The 24,281-nt window shown below is 41.1% G+C and overlaps 1 protein-coding gene across 2 annotated transcripts in view; it reads left to right on the top strand.

Moving 5' to 3' along the window:
* Nucleotides 1-24,281, top strand: part of AMPH (amphiphysin) — a 193,252-nt gene that overhangs the window by 135,808 nt on the left and 33,163 nt on the right. For both annotated transcript variants that reach the window (XM_050937702.1, XM_050937701.1), the window contains exons 13-17: nucleotides 3,817-3,840; nucleotides 6,665-6,688; nucleotides 9,241-9,273; nucleotides 13,835-13,885; nucleotides 16,320-16,490. In XM_050937702.1, coding sequence (XP_050793659.1) covers nucleotides 3,817-3,840; nucleotides 6,665-6,688; nucleotides 9,241-9,273; nucleotides 13,835-13,885; nucleotides 16,320-16,490 — 303 coding nt within the window. The remainder of the gene's footprint in view (nucleotides 1-3,816; nucleotides 3,841-6,664; nucleotides 6,689-9,240; nucleotides 9,274-13,834; nucleotides 13,886-16,319; nucleotides 16,491-24,281) is intronic.

The following is a 24,281-nucleotide window of genomic DNA, read 5'->3' as shown; positions in this document are numbered from 1 at the left end:
ATTTTTCTGGCCAGCATGGACTTGCCTCTTGTACAGCAGACAGAGAAACCATATTAACATACTGCTAGCAAGGACCACGTTTCAGTGTGATTCTGGCCTGACATGGTTTGAACTGTAATGTAGTTAGAGTCTAAATCAACTGGTCAGGAGCTCAACAGTGCTCTAGGAGCGAGAAGACAAGGCAGGTGGTTGAGACAATCCAGGTTTTCAGCTGATCTTTCTCTCTCTGAATTAATTTATTTGGTGAGCACGCCTGTTTATATAATAGATCTGTGATGATTTCCATTGATACATATGGGGACAGAAAAACATCACAGTATCAGCACTTCAAACTCCAAGTCAGATTTCTCATTGCAGTTTTCAATGTTTAATTATCATGGAGCTTTGTCACCTCCTGCTTGTTGTTTAATTTCCCTCCCTGTAAAAAATAGAATCCTTGGATTTAGATTTATGCATTCAGTATTGACAGAAAATTCCAGCTTTGACTCTGCGAGCTCTGCCCTTTCAGCTCCTCATTTAATAATCTTGATTAGAGAAATGGGAGCATTAAACACAAAACATGAAACTTTCATAAAAGAGCATTCGAGTGCTGACAGCGTAATGTACAAATTGCAGTAGGTTTTATTTTTTGCAGTGGATGGAAATATTTGCCCACATGAAATATAGAGAACTATTAAACAGAGACTATGTACATTATCTGTGTATTCTCGAGTAGGTACATAGGAGGCATTCACTAAACACTCTCCCCCCCCAACCCCCAATAAACGTGCAGAAAGGGATTATCTTTTGTGTGGGTGAGACATGGCTCTGTGCCTGTCCCCACTTGAATGATATCTTTCAGGATAACAATTCACTTACAATCTATTATTCTGACTAGATTTAACTGGATGAAATCCGTGATCTCAGTGTTTGGAGGGCCCTGTAATAGTGGCAGGAAGGAGGGGACACTAAAGATGGAATTCCTGCCTTAAGTGCATTTTCTGAATTTGTGTTAGTTTTACTCCAACTCCTCGTCTTCTAGACTATTCAGTGTTCTTGTTGTGGTTTGTTTTTTCTCTCTCAGTAAACTGCACTGAGGCAGTATACTGAAGATAAACATAGTTTTCTGTGCAGTGGCTCCCAAATGCCTTCGCAATCACCTTCCCAATCTGCCATTTAATTCTCCCACTACACTCCTTCAGCTGCAAACAGACCCTGAAAAGTGCCCCGTCTGCTCTCCTCTCTGCCCCTACCGCCTTTCCATCTCTGTAACCCTCATTCCACAAGTGCCTTGGACTATTCTCTGTCTGCCTACCCCACTCTTCCAGCAGTAACTTCCCACCTCCCAACACCTCACAATCCAGGCCACCCTTTGTGTTCTATCCCTTCTCTCCACAGTAATTATTACACATGCACCCCACAAGCACCTAGTCTCTATCATCCCCAGCTAATAAACCCAGCCAGAGAAACATTCTGATCTTCATTCTGAGCCCTGCTGGTATCCTGTCTTCCAGAGCACGCAGTCCTGCCACACAACCCAGCTGTCAAATCTCCATATCACCCACAAGTGCCTGACTTTAACATCTTAAATCCACCTTTTCCTCAGATGGGAATGAGATAACATCCCTTAGAATTAATGTTACTTTAAATTCTTTTGGCAGTTGGTATTTTGCATCTGAACAGTCAAGTTAATGCTATTGGAGTGTGTCTACAGACATCTCCATCAGCCTAAGAAAGACCACTGTTGTGGAATTTAATTTTTGTGATTTTTAAAATAGTAGAATTGGGGGAAATAGTTCTGCTGACATGCCAGAGTTGTGTTGCCTTCACAACATGGAGTTTTAAGGATTGGGAAAGATTATTACATTGTGGGGGAGGAGAGATAAAAGGATGCAAAGAAATTTCCCCAAACACCACTATTGTCACTAACAAAAAAGCCACAACTCAAAACAGAGTTTCTAATGGAAATACTGGTAGCGCCTTAATTGTAGTACTAACATCAGACACCAGCATAGGATGCACCCCTCCAACTTTGACTTTACAATTATTTCTCATTCACATACATAGTACCACTAAAGTCAATGGGACTTTTAGCATCAATAGGTCTGATCATTTCCTTGAGCAAAGGTTGCAGAACTGGGCCCATAATTTTTCAGGAAAGTATTGACAGTTAGCTAATAGACTATTAAGATGCATGTGGATAATTATCAATTGGGATATGTCCAGAAAAGAAATACTTATCTGGGAATAAACTAATTGAGAACTGGATGATGTTGTTCATCCACAGTAAAGCTGGGTCCTGAAGTAATTGGTTTTGATTTATTAAAAGGGTTTTGTAGTCATAAAAAATTGAAGTAGTTCATTACATAAGCTGAAGACTTGCTTCAGGCGTTCATAAAATTTAGAGTGAAGGCATTTAGCAAGACAGGAAGGCAAATGCAATATGCTCCATCCTCAAAGTTAGGCAAATATTTAGTAGCAGTTCTCAAAACAGTTTTTGATTTTTTTTTGATAGTTGTGTTTTTATTTTGTACCCTCTTTGGAGCATAAGTTTTATCTATTGTAAAGTGTCCCAGCCACACTTTGAGACCAATGAAAACCCTTTGGATGTGGGGGAATATTAATGTCAGGATTAAACTTAGCTTTCTTTCATCCATCTGTCTCTCCATCCATCGCTGGCCCTTTTGCTTACGGTGAGAACGTTCAGAATGTAAACCAGTGCAAACCAATTGTGAGGGTTTAAAGTTTGCCACTTGATTTCACCTAAAGCCACAGGTTTTTCCTGGGTTGCTACAACAGCCACACAAGATTATTCTTTAAGGTCTGTGGGAACCATGGCCACATATCCCTTGATCTTTTGAAAGGAATCTTGATCATTTAATAGCTGTGGGAGGTAGAGACACCCATCCTGCCTCTAATGTTGCTAAAGTCACTACAAGCTTTCTCCCTTCTGTGCCATGCAACTGGGCTGGCCCTTCTTCTGATAAGCCGCTAACTTTTATCATCTCTGTTCACAAGGAAGAATGTTTTAATAGATTCAGAGGTATAGAAATCCAGTGTGCTGAGAAAGGGATTGAAAGCAAGAGATTCCCAAATTCTATTCCTGGTTCTGTTACTATTTCCCTCTGTGGCATTGGTCAACTCACAATGTTTCTGCTTTTGCTTCCCCATCTGTAAAATAAAACAATACGTCCCTGACTTGCACAGGGATTGTGACAAGACTCTCCAGAGACTGGAAAGCCAGATCTCTGGCTTATACGAGCAACTGTCCCTCGCAAAAATTGTGTACCTATTGATGACTATGTTGATGATCCAAGTAGCTGGCCTCCATTTGTGAACATAAGAATGGCCATACTGGGTCATACCAAAGGCCCATCTAGCCCAGTGTCCTGTCTTCCAACAGTGGCCAGTGCCAGGTGCCTCAGAGGGAATGAACAGAACAGGGAATCATCAAGTGATCCATCCCCTGTCGTCAACTCCCAGCTTCTGGCAAACAGAGGCCAGGGACACTCAAGAGTGTCCCTGGCCTCTGATTATGGCCTCTGATTATAGTCAGGATCCCTGCCTACCCTGATTATAGCCATTGGTGGAGCTATCCTCCCTACCTGAAGTTTTCCATGCATGCCAGTCATAGGCATAGTGGTGTGATCTCACTGAACAAGTGCAGTTTTGTTGCAGTAGGAACTATCACAACCCTCCATTTGCCCTCCCTCAGCCTCAAAAATATCCTAAGGCTGTGCTTAAGCACCGGGTATAGTTACAGCACAATGCAGAGAAGTTCTAACATATAGTGTATAAACAATATTTTCAACAATATCTTTTTCCTCCTTTTTCCAGACATTGCCCTGGGATTTATGGACGGTAAGTTTAATATTTATCATTGAGTATTGAGATGTTTCTGTGCCTCTGATTCTGTAGCACTCTAGAAGATTTGTATTCATTTTCACATAAGGCAAAATGAAGCATTTATAGAGAATGCCAAAATATTTTGAAGTACGTGAAGCCCACCTAACACCATTAGGACCGGACGGAAAAAAATGTCTTTATTATTTGGCCAACAAAAAACAAAGAGCTACAGTCATCCAGGTTAATAGGATTCTTCTACTTGTGACATTTTTTGGCTTTAAAATTGCCATGCTGGTGATTCAGGGTCCGATAAAGTCATTTTTACCAAGGTAATTTAAAGTGATTTAATGTGCTTATTAGTGCAAACAACAAATTGCAGTATATTAACAAGGTTTTATGACCTTTATCATCTAGCTCATATATAACCAATCTTTCTGGGGGGTTAATTTAAAAGGAAATAGCATCTTCAGCCAGATCTACCACAGCCCCATAGCCGAATTAATCAGCCAAAATCCTATTTTAATAATGTACATTTATGACATTGGTGCAGCCACTGCTCCACTCCCAAGAGCTGTTGCTCATCCCATCCCGAATACCATATAAAGCCATTAGGGAATGTTATTTGGGAGTCCCTTTGAAGATGCACATAGAGGGTTTCTGACATGTATAAGGAAGGTTTGGCTGTTCTTATCATGCTGGTGTTTCCCTCTTGGGATGAAATTAACTCCTGGATTTAAATGATTTAAAGTGAACCTTCTCTCTAAGTCTTGCATTACCTGCTGAACAGATGTATCATATGCAGGGGATTCATATGTACAATTCTTCCTCACCCATCCCATGTAAAGCACAGAGAGACAAAAGTAAATGGTCTGGAACCTCAACCAGTGTCAGTAAGCATAGTTGGTTTCCCTGGAGCTGCACTTATTTATATGAGCTGAGCATCTGGCCTTACATCTTTTTCCTACGTCCCTGCTGTGCTAGTTTTTCATGAATATCCTCAGCACTCCTGAGGATTCCATTTGTTTGCTCTGCAGCAGCAGCAGCAGCAGCAGCAGTAATAGACCGCAGAAAGTTTTGCCTCATGTCCACTGCTTCAGGCGCACCATGCAAAGCCTCCTGGGGTGCATTACAGGCCAGCAGGGAAACCAAACTGGGTTTGGGAGCTCTGGGGCCAGAAATAGGGTATCTGGTCACAGAGGTGGAAGGCAATTTTATATGAAGGGAAGGAGACACTCAGCTTCTGGGCAGTGTTAATGAAGAAGAGATATTTATATTGAGGAATTGTACTGAGGGTTCTCTCAGTCAGGCTGATTACAGCAATTTTCTGCTTTTATTTTCATGTATTTAATAGCTATTGGATGCTACTGGTTATCTGTTTTCAGATGGCTGAGGTTTTTTCCTTTGAACTTCCTTTTAATAGCCACCTAATTTTTTATTTTTCAAAATTCAGGGGTGGAGAGAGAATTGATCTTTAAATACAGTAAATTTAAAAGTAACAGTGGACATACCATCAGCTGGTATTTAGAAAATCAGCCACTGCTATAAAAAAATGCAATTGCTCTTTCTCCCATCTCCTGCTGCTGAATCAGGTATAATGATGTGCAGGAAGAAGAGGGCTCATTTTCATTTTTTGTCAAAGTGATGGCTGTCTAGACTGCCTGAGGAACCAAAGAACTCTAATCTGTGACCTTGTGCAGACTTAAGTAGCGCAGAAATCTATGGATCTTTTCTGTTGACTCAAGCCATTAAGTAGGAAAATTTTGCAGCCATACTGCATGAATAGATAGCAAGTGTGATGCTTTTATAATGCTCATCTCTGCTTCTTAGGGAGGATTAATCAGAGTCCAGAAGAAAAATTAAGGTTTCGTTTACACATATTAGTTAGAATTTAATTTTTTACTTTTAATTTCAAAGCCAGTGTAAATGCCATGAGAACCTCTTGAAGTTATAGCACTGAATGAATAGTAGATGTTTTTTGTAAGTCTGCTTGTCTCACATTTTTCCTTTGTAGCTTGTCAATATTTTTCTTTTTTATAGCTAATTCTAGTTCTCTCCACTCCTGTTTAAAACAAGTAACAAGCTTGACAAGGGCTTCACTGTTAAATAGTTTAGATTAGGGGTTTCACAAGTTTTATTATGTTATGAACTTCCTCTTAACAGACAAACTGAGCCAGATTAACCTTTGCCCTGCGCTTTGTGTAGTCATTTGTACTAGTCCAAAGTGTTTGTAAATAGCTGGCATTTTAATTTGGCAGCATTTTACACCCATTTGGCACTGATGCAAATGTCTATGCAAGGTGGATGGTAACAGAGAATCAGATCTATTTTACAGTAAGGGCCCTGCCAGGGAGTTGTGTAAAGGGACCTAGTGTAAATGACATCAGACCCACTGTCAGTCTCTCTAGTATTACTTTGTCTTTGTAATACAAAGTATTACTTTGTCTCTCTAGTATCCTGGGACCAACACAGCTACAATTACACTGCATAGACCAGACCTATTGTCTTTTGGATCACTTGCCATCCCATTCATGATCACGCAGAGCAATCTCCCTTTCTGTTGGTGATGGAATGAGATCCTTGGGACAAGCACAGAAATTACTTACATGGGACAACAATGTTAGAAAACTATTTAATATACATTTAGCTACTAATGTGAGTTAGCAGCTGGAAACATGGAAGAGAGCCAGCACCCATGTGATCAGCCAGCTCTGAGCAGCCCCTGCCAGCTCCATAACCATTGGTAATCCATATGGCACTGAAAAAAAACAAAACAACAGTTTAGATAAACCACAGGGTTTAGTGTTACATTTATTTATTTATATGGTTTTCTTCCATACAGACAAGCAGTGAACTGGTGCAGCCGGTAAGCAAACCTCCTGAACCTCTAACTGTTTTAGATTCATCTTTTAATCAGTGTGATGTAATATAGTTCTCTCTTTCATCTATCAATACCATTCTTTAGATAGCTAGCTATTGTCTCTAAATATTACAAACCACATAACTTTTCCTTAAACTGATTTACTTATTTTGCATTCTTTATCTTTAAATTAAAATTACTATAGTATAATATGAATTTTGTGTTGTCTCATCAGGTCCGTCGTTATCTTTTTCATCTTGTTCTTTTCTTTGCTTTTCTGCTTGCCTAAAGCCTGATTCTTCAAAAAGTCTTTCCTTGTGTAACCTGGTCATGGAGGAAACCCCAAACAATGGGTCAACAGAAGATATTAACAGATCCCAAACTGATCTAGGTTCACTCAACTGGGGCCTAGAACTTAGCACAGCCAGTGTCAGCCAGGAGATCACTGCAGGTGGTTCTTTGCCTTTCCCTGAGGCAGAGCAAACCTCAAGAGAATCCCCTGGTACATTGTCTGCTAGTGTTTGGTCTGCTGTAGGTGAGCAGGAGGATCAGGCACCAGGCTCATCTTCTATAGATGAAAATCAGAGGACTTCACTGAAGGCACATTCAGATGCTAGAAATATCCCATGCAAAGATTTGAAGACTGATCAGCCTTTAGCGAATGAATCCAGTTGTGAGATGCCTATCATTGGAACTAATAGCTTATTGGATGAATCCCCATATGATGTGGAAAAGGCAGAGGAGAAGAAGCAAGAGGAAGAAGAGTCTGTGTGGGCAGGTGTGGAGCCATGTGAAAAGGTAGAGACCAGAGCTGTTAACTTCAAGGAGATAAAACATACACAGGAGTTTGAAGAGACAGATTATGAAAATAAAGAACACAGTGAAGTAGAACCTCTTAGGGGCTTAGCAAAACGAGACCATGAAATCCTAGAAAACACTGAGATAGAAACTGTATGGGAGTCAGAATATAATAATGAGCAAACTGAGACAACTGTTGACAATTACCTTGAGGAAACTGGCCTGGAAAATCATGGGCATATAAAATTTAAAGGGGTAAACGTCATTCAAGAGATAGATGAAATAGTTCCTGGAAGTTTGAGTACAGGGTTGGAAGATGGGGTTAACATAGCAGAGAACACATGTAAACATGTAGAATGTGCTGATGTTGAACCTGAGAATCTCTTAGATAACTGGAATTGTGGCCATGAAACAGTGTGTTTGGATGACTTAGACCATGCTGACAGTGTTATTGGAGGGAGGACAGCCATGGAGTGCATAAATGTTACAGGACATGTTGTCCTAGATGTTACAGACCACTGTGAAAAGGACACTGCAGATGTTGGAAAAGTTCTGTATGATGCTGAATCATTCAGTGCAGAAGAGTCTGTTAAAGAAACCGAAGACAATAGCTTCAGCACCTTCCAAAATGGTAGTGCTGCTGATGAAGGTCAAGCTGACTTTATACCCTTTGAAAAAGAATTGGCACTGCAGCCTGAGTCAGCTGACAAAGCTAATGCAAAGTGCAGTGATTCTGGTTTAGATAATGTGGAAGTTTCACTGGTAGTTAGGGCAGCACCTGCAGTGACCGAAGACTATAGTAGTAACATTAGTGTCCCTGGAGGAGCCTTGGAAACAGATCCCTGGCTGGCAAACTGGGATCCCACAGTAAATAAGGATCCCTGGGGGTTTTCTAGTCTGTCAGATGGCCAAACAAATGGATTTGATAACTGGCCCTTTTCCTCTAAGCAACAAGACTCAGAGGAAAGTAATATGGAAAACACCTGGCCAAGCTTTAGTGATAAATGGTCTACCCAAGACTTGGGAAGTATAGAAAATAGCTGGGGAGATATGGGTGTAACCGCAAGCAATAAAAATCAGGAGATATCTTTAAAACAAGGCTCCTCTGGGGAGCAGGCAAGCATTAGCAACTCTGGACCAAGCAAGGAGATAGCTAGACCCTTGGTTCTGTTTCAAGTGGGAAATTCCAGAAACGCTAGCACCGAGAGTTCAACTAGTCCCAAAGACAATGAGACCAACAACTCAGATTTATCTGAAGATGAAATTGCTAACCGGAGATATGGATTATTGTACCAAGAAATTGAGGCTGATAAAGAAGAGGTACCTACCCCAGTGTGTAGCATAGTCTAGAAAGAGAGTTCCTTAGGTTGTACTTAACCCTGTGTTTTATAAACAGTCCATTTACATGTTCCCCCTGCCTCCTCTAAACCCCTTGCTAATCTTGTTGAAAATTTCTCATGCAACTATCCAAAATGAGATTCAGCTCTAAACCATCAAAGCCCATTTTTGTATTTTATATTTTCTAAAAAAATACACCCACAGTCTTTCCAAAATCCTAAGAGCAATCATTCTGTCTTTTTTAGCCTATTAAAACATTACCAAGTAGCTTCTCTCACTAACTGTCTTGCCCTTCATCTTTTTTTATTTTATTTTATATTATTTTTGGTGTATTTTTGGCATTTTTTTAAACTTTCAACTAAGAAAATTATTCTCTGAGTTAATAAACTAATTATATTTGTTCTGCTTTCCACTTCTATTAGGCATCCAGCAGCACATTTAATGGATTCACACAGGTAAGAAATAAACGTGTTTGAGAGATTTTCTGTGTTGTCAAGAGTGGACAAGGACTGGCCTTAAGCTTTGCGGGTCTCAAACTGCCAGAAGCGTAAGGAGCGGAGGACAATACCAGACCATGAGTTACCCCTTCCATTCCCAAACATCATACATAATGGGCATATTCATGTTGATATACCCAAGTTATCTTTAATCTAGCCAGCTTGGTTTTCAGCATAGGGACTAGGGATGGAATGGCTAGGCAGCAGTTCTGCAGAAAAGGACTTAGGGGTTACAGTGGACGAGAAGTTGGATATGAGTCAACAGTGTGCCCTTGTTGGCAAGAAGGCTAATGGCATTTTGGGCTGTATAAGCAAGGGGCATTGCCAGCAGATCGAGGGACATGATCATTCCCCTCTGTTGGACATTGGTGAGGTCTCATCTGGAGTACTGTGTCCAGTTTAGGGCCCCACACTACAAGAAGGATGTGGAAAAATTGGAAAGAATCCAGTGGAGGGCAACAAAAATGATTAGGTACTGGAGCACATGACTTATGAGGAGAGGCTGAGCGAACTGGGATTGTTTAGTCTGCAGAAGAGAAGAATGAGGGGGGATTTGATAGCTGCTTTCAACTACTTGAAAGGGGGTTCCAAAGAGGATGGATTTAGACTGTTCTCAGTGGTAGCAGATGACGGAACAAGGAGTAATGGTCTCAAGTTGCAGTGGGGGAGGTTTAGGTTGGATACTAGGAAAAACTTTTTCATTAGGAGGGCAGTGAAGCACTGGAATGGGTTACCTAGGGAGGTGGTGGAATCTCCTTCCTTAGATGTTTTTAAGGTCAGGCTTGACAGAGCCCTGGTGGGATGATGTAGTTGGGGATTGGTCCTGTTTTGAGCAGAGGATTGGACTAGATGACTTCCTGACGTCCCTTCTAACCCATATATTCTATGATTCTATGATAGGCTGACCCCATGAGTAATTAACCAGGGTTTTGGGTGGGCTTGTCCCGCTTGAGTAAAGCTAGCACAGGTATGTCTATACAAGCTGCAATCGCATCCTATGACTTCAGTGCAGACATACCTAATGTCCTTAGGGTGATCAGATGTCCCAATTTTATAGGGACAGTCCCAATATTCAGGGCTCTGTCTTATACAGGCGCCTATCACCCCCATTCCTGTCCTGATTTTTCACACTTGCTGTCTGGTCACCCTAAATGTCACTGATACAGCACCAATATTTCAGGAGAAATCCTGGCAACATGGAAGTTAATGACAAAACTCCCACCACTTCTATGGGGCTAAGGTTTCCCCCAATAAGCTGCTGTGTTTTAGATTTTTAGCTGAATTTTTTTGAAGTGAATTTACTCAGACCCCAAAATGTTAAGTGTGGGTTTCATATTCTTCCACCAACTCTTATACTTGTGTGTACACCTTTGTGTTCATTTTTTAAAAATCTGATTTCCAGTAAGGAAGTTAGTTCTAGATTATTTGTTAACCACAGAAATTTACTAGTGGTATTTACTCGGTGCTGGGCAGAGGTGCAGCAAAAGTGGAGTATGATGGGGAAAAGTTGCTTTAAGTGATCTTTGCACCCTCACAATCTTGGGCTGCTCCAGGGCCACCAGCATAACTTAGTCAGCCCTGGGTCCTATCTAAGATACAGCAGCATCCCTGGGCTACCCTATGGGCCACCACCGTGCTGCATGGAATCTCTGCAGTGCTGTGCCTCTGCTCCTGCCTTTCCCACACTCACCCCCCTTACACTAAGTCTTGTGATGTGGCCCTCAGAAGGCACATTAGCTTCCAACTCCCACAGCCGGAATTGGGGCTTTCAATGCCCCTTTATGCTGCTCTAATCTTTTTACCCATACAATGGGTCTGGAGGGGAAAGAAAATCTCACCCTTAATTTCTTACAAAACCAAATCTTTGTACCACTTAAATAAATCAAAGCTCTCATTGAATTCAGTAGGACCAGAATTTGTCCTTAGTATTTTGTAAATGACCTGACTGTATATAATGGACCAGATTTTTAAAAGCTGTCTTCCACCTTTGTACCTGAAAAAATTATTGGTGCAATTATTTGGTGGGACAGTTAACAGCATAGGGACATCTATGTATCTTCACCTGCTAAGATAACTCTGTGATGGGTACTGAAAAGAACTTAAGCAGGGTAGAACAGAATAGAACAAATAATTACAAACACAAAAATGGAGGCCAATACTTAAAAATCTGCCTCATTACATGTGGATTTTAAATTTACACTGAAATTTTAGGGTGTGACTTTCAAATTAATGTTGGCCAGACTCTTCTCTTGTTGAAGTATAAAGCAAACTTAAAAGCTATTGAATCCAGGGCACTTTATCTATAAAAGAGGCAAGCAGAGCTGGTCAAAATGTTATGATTTAAAAAAAAATTGTTGAAGAATGCTGTTTCAACAAACTTGAGGTATTTCTTAACCCATTTCAGTGTCAGTAAAAATTCAGATTGAACATTTTTGTAAGTTTATGATTTTTTTTTTAATATGTAAAGCTTTTTGTTTCTTCTCTGCTGGTGAAATAGTTATAGAAAAAACCCTACTTTGTCTTCCTTTTAAACTTTTTTCTATTTGAAAAAAATGGGGGAAGTATGAAAAGGGGAGGGGAAATGGGAGGTTTTCCCCACCAAAACAAATTTTTCTTTTTTAATTTAAAAAAAATCTAATTCTAAAACTTTAATCAAAAAAGCATGAAAATTCTTGAATAAGATTAAAAAATCCACTCTTTGAAAATATTTCACAAAACATACTAAATTTTTTTGAACATTTGTACAGCTTGAGCTGTCTAGTTGGTGATATCATCTGTCAAATAAAGACAAATGTAACAAATTTAACATAGTAAAAGTTATTGCACCCAATGCACTCAACTTGTAAAACAGCCCAATGTCTATTTTATATTGTAACCTCCCAGAGGAAGTCAGAAGATCAGATAGTGCTTAGTTAACATTTGTAGATTTAGTCAAACGTTCGTTATCTAAATCTGTTGGGTGAAATACTAAAATCTGATACATGTACCAAAATTCCATACTTATGTGAAAAAAAACCTATTTAACATGTTCACATCCCCCATCTCATTTGGATAAGCAGATTTTAGCTGTCTGAAGGTACAGTGCTAATGAATGGCTCATTGTTTAAATTCTTTTTTTTCTTATGAGTTTCTTTCAATTTTTTAAAGATATCTTCATTTATTTTGTATCATGTAACAACATAAAATTTAACATAAACTATGGGCTGACAACAACCAATCATTTTACAAAACAATCTTCTGGTAAATAAGAATAGATCATGTCACTAGGGTGTGCGGGAAGGCAGAATTGGGCTCTGTGATTGCAATTCTCATCCCTGCTCCAGCCACTTTGTAATGCAGAAAAGAGCCAGAGCCATGTAAAGTAGCCCTAACAACTCCATCCAGCCAAGGGAGAATTCCTTCAGTGCAGGAACTGAGGAAGATGGCTTCAGATTATCCTCCAAGAACCCCATCATAAATCCAGGTTTTATATAGGGGATGTGCTGGGAGCATGTCTGGGGGAAAGCAGGGCCACAGGACAACATTGTGGAGATTCTGAGCAGTACTGCCTCCCATAGAAAGATAGGGGCAGGCTGCCATAATTTAGCCAGTCCAGGCCTCAGAACAGCACATAATCAGGAGAGTATAAAGGTGAGCTATAGCCACCTTTGTTGTAGTCTCCTCCCCTCCCGCCCCGGACTGCTAATTCTGTGCTTCTGTCCTTAAAAACATATCATAGGCTATGTCTACACCATCACAGTAAGTCACCCTACGCTATGCAACTCCGGTTATGTGACTAACTTAGCTGGAGTTGACATACCTTAGGTCAAGTTGCAGCAGGGTCTACACTGCGGGGGGGTCGATGGGAGAAACTCTCCTGTCGACTTACCTTACTCTTCTCATTGGGGGTAGAGTACAGAGGTTGACTGGAGAGCGATCTGCTGTCGATTTGGTGGGTCTTTACTAGACCTGCTAAATCAACTGCCGGTGGATCGATCTCAGAGTGTTGATCCCCGCTGTAGTGTAGACCTGCCCCCAGATTCTCATCCCTCTACCTTGAATGGTCCTTTACAATATGTGCTAACTACTTATGCTAAACAATCTGCTCCACCTGGCATTTAGCTGTGACACGTGGAGTGCCTTTCCCAGACCTGAAGAGGAGCTCTGTGTAAGCTCAAAAGCTTCTCTCTCTCACCAACAGAAGTTGGTCCAATAAAAGATGTTACCTCACCCACCTTGTCTCTCTAATAGAGCTGTTTTAAGTTAGGTGTATTGTGAGACCGTGAACTCAGTTTTACACTTCTATGCCTTCATCAGGATGATGTTTAATAAATTTTCCTTCTTCCAGAAAGTATTTCTAAAAAACCAGAATGTTTAATTGTCTACATTTGAGGTAAAGTTATTAAAATGATCTGTTTTGGTATCTGATTCTCCCTCACTTACTTAGGTAAAGCTCTGAAGTCAATGAGAGCATTGCTTGACCAAGCCTTTGGTAGACTTCTAAAATATTTTTTCTTGCTTCCTTCTTGTATATCCTTAGGACACTTCTCTATTCACAGTACAATCAAATCAGAATGTGGTAGATAACTTGGTAAGTTGTGGCTTCTATTTCTTTTTTTAAATGTCCCATAAAATATTGTGTTGCGTTTTTGCAAATGCATCTATTGCACTGATGTGCTCCCATCTTTTAAATCTTGTGGCTTTTTCTTGCAAGGTTGGGCTAAGGATTCTGTGTAGCTGTGAACTTTTCCCCACTCAAACATTTTTCTACAAAAGCAAACCAAAACAAAATAAACCCACAACAACCAGAAACATTGCCCTGCACCTAGCATCTTAAAAAGGGATGTTTTTAAATATTCCAAATTTAATTTTTAGAATTTTAGTTTTATAATATAACAGCACTGGTTAGTTTGCACATAATTTATATTCGCTTTTTATAACTTATACAGACATTGCAGTCAAGAAAGGGTATTAATAAATACCACTGTGCAATGTTAACCAAGTAGATGCTGGCCCAAAATGGCACCAACTTTATTCTCTGTTACAATAATACGTTATCTTTGTCATAATTTATCCAGCTGGAAATATTGCTTTTGATTAGTGGTTTTTCATCTATTTAATCTGACACATTCATTTTTATTATCATACAGGGGTTAAGAAATGTTTGTGCAAGTGACCATACTCTGGTAGACAGTTTATTCTCACCAATACTCTGCTGCAGTCTTGATTTAGCTAAAGGTGATGTGAAAAATATGAAGTGTCAGCATAGTAGGAAATAGAGACATACACTATGTATACCACTGCCAAACAGGAAAAGTTTGAGAATATTATTTGGTGTGGCTTTTGTACAGTATGTATGCATATATCCAGAAACGTAATCAAATAGTGTATTTCCATCATTCAATAAGTGTGCTCTGGGCAGAATTTAGCTGAAGTTCAAACATGGCAAATAGACTGCGGATTACTTGATAAATCCTGTTGTGTGCAAGCAACTTGAAGAAAATCAATATAATCTGCATTATAACAATTGTCTAAGTCTTACTTATAGTATTAAACCTCAGGAAGCTTATTAGTGGACTCCCTAGGTAGAACTGTCTAGTGTTTTTCATTCCAATTTCTGATTTCTTCTTTGTGAAATACCATAATATTAATTCACTACATAGAAATGTGCTGCACGGCATGGTATAATATAATGAATGTGCTTTTATACTGTGCCAACTCCTGACATCCTTACGTAGGCAAACTTCCATTGACTGCAGTGGGAATTGGCCTATTTAAGGAATGAGTGAAAAATAAGTAAAGACCTCTTGATTTTACTTGAAAAATATTGGAAAAGAAAATGTTTTAATCTCTTAGAAACTTTTATAGAGGCTACCTTTTATATCACAAGAGACCTTCTACCCAAGTGTGTGGTGTTATTAAATGTGAATGAAAATGCTTTACTGAACTGAATATCTTCTGAGCTTTGCAACGTACAGAGTAATTTGTTCATGGTGGACTAATCCATTAAGGTTATTTTGTCTGGTTGAGCTAGCTATTCTGTGTAAGTGATCCCAACCTTTAGCTCCTGTTCTATATGGAACAAATCCTGCCCTAAGTATTTTTACTAACAAACTAACCACTGTTACGTTAATTACTTGGAACCTGTCTTATGAAAGGTGGAAAATCCTTTTCTTTTTTTTGAGGGGGGGGCACTTTGCTGCAGAATTGAGGTTGTGCCAGGACTGGTATTCCTGGACACATCCTTATGCTAACAACAAATGTATGCTAAAATTCGACAGAATCCAAATCATGGTAACATAGCTCAGAAGATGGATTCCACATAGGTGACTGGTGTGGAGTTAACTGGTAGAGGGAGAGCTTGTTAATCACAGTCTGGTTGTTTTAATTCTGCCAGACTTAAATAAAATGTTAATGGGAGAAAGGGTAGACACTGGACCTGGAAAACAGCAGGAATGCAAATTGTTTCGGTCCATGATATTTGCTCCCTATAAACGGCTGTCTGGTATGACTACAGCCAGCATAAATAGACAGAACATGGACCATTTATTTTCAGAACAGTCAAAACTGCATATAAAAGAACAAGGGGTTGTTTTAAAATTTCATAGTTACAATAGCCTTGTGGTTTAGAAACTGGACTGGGGTTTATGAGCTCTGAGTTCAGGTCCTGGCTCTGCTACAGACTTTCAGAATATTCTTGTTCAGGTCATCTAATTTCTTTGCCTCATTTTCTACCTCTAAAACTGGGAGGATACCAGTTCCCTACCTCAGAGGGATGTTGTGAGGATCAGTTAAATACACATAAAGTGCTTTGAAGATGAAAATGCTAGGGGTTAATTACTGTTACGAGGCCCAGTCCTGCTATCCTCTCTGAAGCATGAGTCTGCAGGATCAAGCCTGTTATGACAGCTACCACGGAAAGAGAATTATAATAAATACAGAACTGTAGTTGTGCACTCTTTCCCGTTCCCCAATTTCAAATGTTCTTGAATGATTTTTTCATTTAAAAAAAAATACTAAATAAGATTGAGGCAGAAGAAGCTCCATCTTTGGAACCCCAGGCTGAAGAACCCCTCTCTCCCCCTGCTGCTGCACCTGTTGCTGCTCCTGTTGCTGCCACTGCTCCTGTTGTTGCCGTTGTTCCTGAACAGGAAGCTCTGCCTGCTGAACCTAGTGAGCCAGCAAAGGAAGCTGTGGTGAGTGACCAATACCTCATATGCTGCAGCTTTCATCTGACATTTTTTGTTCATCACTGCGTTCATTACAGCCATCCTTTCCATTTTTATCCTCTTTAGTTTTAGGGCTGGTTTCTGTTCTGGCCTCCCATGTCAGAACAGGCTTTCCAAAAGCTATGTGTGCCTTTTTACCCTAATATGTCATTCCTCTTATGGCTGGTGTTTCAGAGTGAAGTTCAATGAACTGCTGTGGATTCAGATATTGTAACTGTCAGACAAACATAACCAGGGAAATGAATTGATACCATTTATAGATGACACTATTAATGCTTTTCTCTTTTCAAGAGGATCAAGTGGAGAGATAAGTACTGGGCTAATGTACATCTGGAATGTTGTTTGATTGAACATTGAACTGCTTCCTAATAGAAACCAAAACACAGGTTTATAAAAAATCTCCTAATGTTAGAAGCCAGCCGGAGAACTGAGCTCCAAAACCAATTGAGGGTATCCAGTTGAAGATCTTACAAGTCAACATTCAGAAAAATGGGAGTCAGATATTGTGGGAAAAGATGATGGCTCTCAAAGAAAACCACAGCAAGGTTGCCTAAGCTGTTTCCCTCTCCTCTCTAGCCAAACTGTTATATTTCAAGAGGTACTCTAAGCCAGTGGTTCTCAGTCTTTTCCATATTGGATCTCCCTTTTTCCATAATGGGGCACCCATTGGGGCCTCTTCCATCTATCCAGGGCACCCCTGCTATTAACAATATGGAAAGGCCAGGAGGGTTTCACCCCAGTGCTGAGAATCCATGGTCTAAAGAAAAATGCATCCATTTCTGTTGACTGCCAGCATAATAGTGTATCTGCTTCCACAGGCACCATTATCTTTCTCCAGGTCAGTAACTAGTGGTCTATCACTGTTAGAATCTGAACAGGTATTCACTGGGCCAAATCCTGACTTCCCACAACTCACATTAAAGGTTATTAAATCAGATTATATCACCATTGCTTTTTACTCACTTATAGATAGATTGTAAGACATTATGTGTGGGAAGAGAAGACTTTGGCTGGAAGCCATCTGAGGTATTACCCTCATTTGAAGGCACTTTAATCACTCCTTTTTAGAGTTAGTAAAATAATCCAAAGAATTATTTGGTATTCCACATAACTGCTCCAAAAATCCAGTTCACTGAGGCCCATAACTGAGTTTGGAATCTTCCTGTGGACAGTTGCAGACACATGACCCAGAATTAGACAGGAAAAGAATTGTTTTATGGGTCCGTCTTTCTGCCATTGAAGTCGATGAGTGTTTCATTCACCTTTTATGACCCTCAGAAAGCAGTTTGATCCAGAGATAGGGGCACTGGATGGGGAATCAGAGGGCCTGATAGGTGACATGGTCAAGTTTCTGTGCCTCATTTTCTGGTGCTGCCTACTTTGTAAAGCTAGGTATTTATTAGTAAAAGCAGGATTTGTCCTTCCTTCATCCACCATTTCACTAGGGATAGAGGAAGTGGACATCTGCTTTTTCCTGTTTGACTATATGAAATCAAAACAGCACTTGTCTGCACCTAGACAAACGGTATCATCTGCAGAAGTTATTTATGGCATATGTACTGCAGTGAACAGGCCTTATCATATGTGCTGTAGGACTCTACTCAAAATCATGCTACCAACCCGTACTCTGGCCACTGCCTAGAAAATAACTGGAGGTTTGTTTATATTGAAATAGTCAAAATGCGGTGGTTCACCTTTTTTTTTAGAACTACTGTTTCATGCAGGTTCTCTTCAGACTCATGTAAATGTATTTTATCACTGCCTTAGTTCACATGCAGAAGGCGTTCTTCACAGCCAGAAAACAAAGTGCTTACGTTTTGCAGAAATTGCTCTGGTCCTGAGAGAAGGGCTGGTACTGCATACCAACCACGTGTACCTATGGCCTGAGTTTCACTCAGTGGTGTAAGATCAAGAATCCTGATGTCAGCTCTATTTGATTCACACAGTCTCAACTGCAGATTAATACTTGGTATTCACTAAGAGCTAGGTTGACCCATTAAGCTCAGTGATGTGGGAGAACAAGTAACTTATTGCAACTCTGAAAAGAGTTTAGTGTACTTTTTTTCCCTTGCACCTGGCTGGGTCCAGTGGCTGGCCTGTTTAGTGTGGAGGGGAGCGTGCAGAAGCCATGTATTCATCCTCCCTGACCCATGCCTACCCTGGCCACTTGTCTATGGTAGTGCAAGGGCTGTGCTTTACGAGAGAATTGGAGTCACAATCTTGGTAGCCATAATGTAGCTGCATGTGGGTCCTTACTTCCCCATGCTCCCTTGCACTGTCTTTAGGGCCTCATTCTAGTTTTATTTACATTGGTTAACTCTTTATTGGTTTTCATGGATTTACTCCAGATGTTCACCAGAGTGAGCTCAGAATCAGCTGCTTACAATTATTCATAAAAAACATTAAGCCTCTGCAATTTGTATGTGTCTGCTCCTCCTGTCTGTGTTTTCTTTTGAATTGGTATAAATCACAGTAATAACGTGTCAACGTTATGGAAAGGCAAACAGTGAAACAGCCTGTCTCTGAGACACAGCATTTTGTCAAACCTTGGTTTAAGATGCCTATCCTCTTAATAAATGTGATAGTTTAGAATAAATGAGGAGGGGGGAAAATTAACCATTAGCCCTGATCTCTTCTTCATTTCAGTGAACTGAATTGCGTTTTGAAGAGCAGATTATAATGAACCTTAAGAGGCTGTTTCTAAAATTGGTTTGATTTTGTCTTTTTACAGGGATTTCATGGAAGGAAATAATATTTGCATAAATTATTTTCCTGAAAGAAGAGATCACTAACCCCTTTTTTATCCTCAGTTGAGGCAAAGTGAAAGTATAAAATCTATTATACACCTTGAACGCTAATTAACTGACAGGCTGTAACTGCAGTCACCACTCGTTCATAGTGGGCTGAAATGAACCTTTTACATAATCCTTTTTGCTGCTTAATGTCACATGCAGTTTTTAGTTCATGTTCTGCTAGAATATGGTACAGCTGAGGCTGAAATTACAGTGTTATTGTGAAAGAGGGAGACAAATAATTTGAGAGTATGGAAACTTAGTAGCAATTCAGAAGACAGATGATAGATATTAAGTAGCAGGTAAATGGTTTTGTTAAGGTTTTCTCCTTTTTTATTTTGTTTTGTAAATGAAACTAAGTTCTTGCTCATTTGAAAAAAGGAGTCATCTGGGAAATAAGAAATGAACCACTGATGTTAATAAAACATGCAGTAGATTTACTGTTGGAATCTGGTCCAGTGGGAGAAGCAAATGTTACTTTAGAAAAATAGCTTTTAATATGTGATCTAAGAAGAGTTTTTGAAGATTAAGATTATGGAAAAAAATAGATAAAAGGTAAAAGGCCAACATTTGATAAGGCTACCATAGATGAAAACATTCCTCAGTAGCAGTCCTGCATTCAGTTTATCTGTGTGAATTTTTTAAAAATTTGTGTTATATTTGTAAATTTTCTCCCATTACATCTCTCTTCTGGCTTTACATTACACTCCAATTATAGTGGCTTCATCAATAGGTGCAATTTGCCTGTAGTATATTTCCTGTCAGACCACGCTGTGCCAAAAAATGTACCTTAGACATGTATTGCACACCTTGTGGGGCTAGGGTAAATTTTCCAGCATAATGTTGCAGGGGGGGCAACAGTTGGGGTTTGTTTGCCCGGTGTGCGTATCCCCAATGACCACACCGGAGTGGAGAAGCAAGTATCTTTATTTGAGTCAAATAAGGTGCAAGGAGATATACAATCTCAGATCATGCACAAATCACTATCCTCTTCCCCACCTTATATACCCCACTTGTTTACAAAGATGTTCACAGGTGCCACAATTCATCATTTACAATTCATTAAGTACTGGATCCTTTAATTAAACTATATCCTTTACCCACACTACAGAGCCCCCCTTTGCTCGATTACATTTTATACCATGAACAAAAGAACAAAAGAAAATGATAAATGATTACATGTACTCATGCTAGCTTTAAAGGAACATATTGATTCATCTAAGGGGTAATTCAAGGGCAATGGCAGGCCTGAGAATGTAAACTTTTAACCCCACGCCATATTGCCAATTATTCGGGGCCTGGCCCCCCCCCAGCAATCCCCCCTTTGAGAATACTCAAAGGCCTTCTGTTGAGTTTTCTCATATTCATTACTTAGAATAAGGTTAAAAGGTAGGCCACCCGATGTTGGTAGCGAGACTGCCCTAAGGGAGTACATTTCTGTTGGCTGACCGAGGGCAGACAGACAACTTTTACAACAAGGCACTCCTATCTGCAGACCACAGCAGAAGAGCAAACCAATCGCTATCACTACTAGCAGGGAGGTAAAAATGCTTTTAAGCCACCCAAACCAATTACCAAAACCCCAAGAACTCCACCAATCATTGTCACTATGTTGCGTTATGTGAGTGACAATGTCACGCAGCTTAGCTAGTCTATTTTCAATGCTTTGGCTGTGATCAGAAAGGTTAAAGCAACAGAGACCCTTAAATTCCTCACAGCCATGATTATGCCTTAAGAGGAGGTAATCTATTGCAGCACGATTTTGGAGTACCCCTTCTCGGACTCCTGTGAGTTCCGAGGCCAAGTCAGAGATTAAAATGGAAGTTAGATTAATGGGCTTGGCGAGGGCACAGGCCACTTTAACAAGCCGGAGCTCTGCATCTAAAGCCAGGCCTGGGACTCCGACCAATGAAGTAGCAAGGGCTATAGCCTGAGATTTAGACACCAGATTTACCTTAGAATCACATGTTTCGTCCAGAGGCAGGCCACGCCGAGCCCTCCGGGCTCGGGTAGGTCCAGGTGTCTTTAAAACTAGAGCATGGCCAGGGACACCCCCATGGTTAATCGTCCGAGAGAACAAGGGCCTCCCGAACTGTTAGCTGGGACATAGTTAGTCTGCAGAGCAAAATCCACCCACGGGGAAGGTATAAGTGTGCAAAAAAATAAGTAGTCTGGGTTGGGGAAACAGAACAATTCATCTCATGGTTGGTTAAATTAGTATCAACCTTCCGTGCCCCTACAATAGTAAAACAGGAAGTAACATTTGAGGACACGGCCATTAGCCTAATCTGAAGACGATGCTGGTTCGTATAGGGCTTAGGATTTGAAGTAGAGCCAAACTTAACCAGATGCCCAGGTATCAATTTAATATTGAAACCAGCAAGTTCAGTATATTTGTGAATTTCTTGTAAAGGCATAGCCATCCCCACAAAACAAGTAGTAAATACAGACCCCAAAGTGTAACCACTCCCTACACAGAAGTGGGAAGAATTAGAGGCTGTGACAGCTAAGAGGGCCCACCAGTTATTTTCTGGGGAGCGGAAGGATAAAGGGGCCAGCTGTCCAGAAACAGTAAACACCCATACAAGTACTAAAAACATGGCCAAATTAGAGTTATTGGTGTTTAAACAATAACTTGAGTCCCAAATCTTCCGATTCTCTGGCTCCGGTAGGCTGAACCGTCCACTGCTTAGTGTCTGGATTTTGCGGCGGAGGTACAGCTTTTAGTCGGGAGTAGTGAATCCAGCTCTTGTGTCCCTCTACTTTCGCTGCCGTGTGGGAAACCAGTAAGACGAGATAGGGTCCTTTCCACTTTCCCTGGAGGGGTTCGTCCTTCCAGGTACGGACAAGGACGAAGTCACCAGGCTGTAGGGAATGGACAGGTGCATCCAAAAGGAGTGGCTGAGAGTCCCTCACGTACCTCTGAAGAGAACATAGAACAGCAGACAGAGAACACATATATTGAGACAAATATCCACACCCAACCTCCGATTCCCCTAGTAGGATCGGGGTAGCATTCATAGGCCATGCCCTTCCAAACATAATCTCAAAGGGGCTTAAACCAGTTCTACCCTTAGGAAGAACTCGAATGCGGAGTAAAACCAAAGGTAGGGCATCGGGCCACTTTAAAGACGCTTTCTGACATATTTTGGTTAGGTGCCTTTTGAGTGTCTGATTAATGCGTTCTACCACTCCACTGGCCTGTGGCCTCCAAGGGGTGTGAAGTTTCCAGTTGAGCTGGAGGATATCCGAGACATTCTGGACAATTTTTGAGGTGAAGTGTGTTCCCTGGTCAGACTCCATCCATCGAGGCCGGCCAAATCTAGGAAAAATCTCTTTAACAAGTTTAAGAGCCACAGTCTTAGAAGTGTTATTTCGGCAAGGAAAAGCTTCAGGCCACCCACTGAAATGATCCACCAGGACGAGGAGGTATCTATACCCCTGGGCTCGAGGAAGTTCAGTGAAATCAATTTGCCACACTAGCCCGGGGCCCGGAGTGGGTTCTAGGGTAGCTGGTATAACTGGATTCACTGGTCGAGGATTATTTTTCTGGCAAGTAAGGCACTCCGCAGGTATCTGGGACACTAGGGGCCGAAGTCCTGAGGTGATGAAATACTTTTGTGCGAGCTGGGTCAAAGCTTCCCTGCCTGCATGAGAGGTCTGGTGTAGTTTTTGTAATACTGGTCGCATCATACACCTTGGTAACAGGACCTTTCCCTCCGTGGAATGGAACCATCCTTTTTCCTCCTGAAGCCCAAGAGATTCAGCCCATTCTAACTCCTCCCTCATATACTGCGAGGTAGGGAGGTCCCCGAGTGATGGAATCAAGGCATGAAGATGGACACCCTCGGCTAGTCCCAGTTCTAAAGTGGCAACCCGCTTGGCTTCTCTATCCGCCTTGGCGTTGCCTCGATTAACACTGTGGTCCTCCTTTTGGTGAGCCCTGCAGTGCATTACTGCTACCTCTAAGGGGAGTTGTATGGCTTCCAAAAGCCGAAGAATTTGTGCTTGACCGGAGATCCCTGAGCCGTCAGTAATCCCCTTTGTTTCCACAGACCTGTGTGGGCATGCAGCACACCAAAAGCATATTTAGAGTCCGTGAAGATATTAACTCTTTTCCTTTTTGACAATTCAAGCGCACGAGTTAAAGCCACTATTTCGGCTAGTTGGGCTGAGGTTCCAGGGGCCAGGCTTTTTGCCTCCACAGTTTCATGGAGAGACACAACAGCATAGCCCGCCCTTCTAAATCCATTTACAACGGTGCTACTGCCATCCGTGTACCACTCATAGTTTGCGTTAGGGAGAGGTTAATCTTTTAAATCCTGACGACTGGAATACTGGGCATCTATAACTTCCAAGCAGTCATGTTCTTGGCCCTCTGTTTCTGGCAGCAAGGTGGCCGGGTTAAGGGAGGGGCAAGCCTGCAGGGTAACTTCGGGGTTCTCTAAGAGCTTAGCCTGATACCGGGCTACTCGAGCTTGGGTGACCTAGAGACCCCCCTTTGTATCCAGTAAGACTTGTACCATATGTGGAGTGTATACTTAAACAGCCCCCCCCCGCAAGTCAGTTTTTCTGCTTCCTCTAACAACAGAGCTGTAGCTGCAACTGCCCGTAAGCATGCCAGCCACCCTTTAGCAACCTGATCCAATTGTTTGGAGAAATAAGCCACTGGACGTTTCCAAGAGCCCAATAACTGTGTAAGGAGTCCCAGGGCCACCCCTTTTCGTTCATGTACATACAATTGAAAGGGCTTAGAAAGATCGGGCAGACCCAGGGCTGGGGTTTCCATCAATTTTCTTTTTATTAAGGTAAAGGCATTATTTGCCTCTGTTGTCCAAAAAAATGGTTCCTGATCGGTCCCTTTAACACATTCATACAGTGGCTTAGCTAGCAGTCCAAAATCTGGAATCCATATGCGGCAAAATCCTGCCATTCCCAGGAATGCTCTGAGCTGCTTGCGATTCCG

Source organism: Gopherus flavomarginatus, chromosome 2 (genome assembly GCF_025201925.1).
Source record: "Gopherus flavomarginatus isolate rGopFla2 chromosome 2, rGopFla2.mat.asm, whole genome shotgun sequence".
Lineage (NCBI taxonomy): Eukaryota > Metazoa > Chordata > Testudines > Testudinidae > Gopherus > Gopherus flavomarginatus.
The sequence above is the reverse complement of the archived record's forward strand: the minus strand, read 5'-3'. Positions and strand labels throughout refer to the sequence as shown.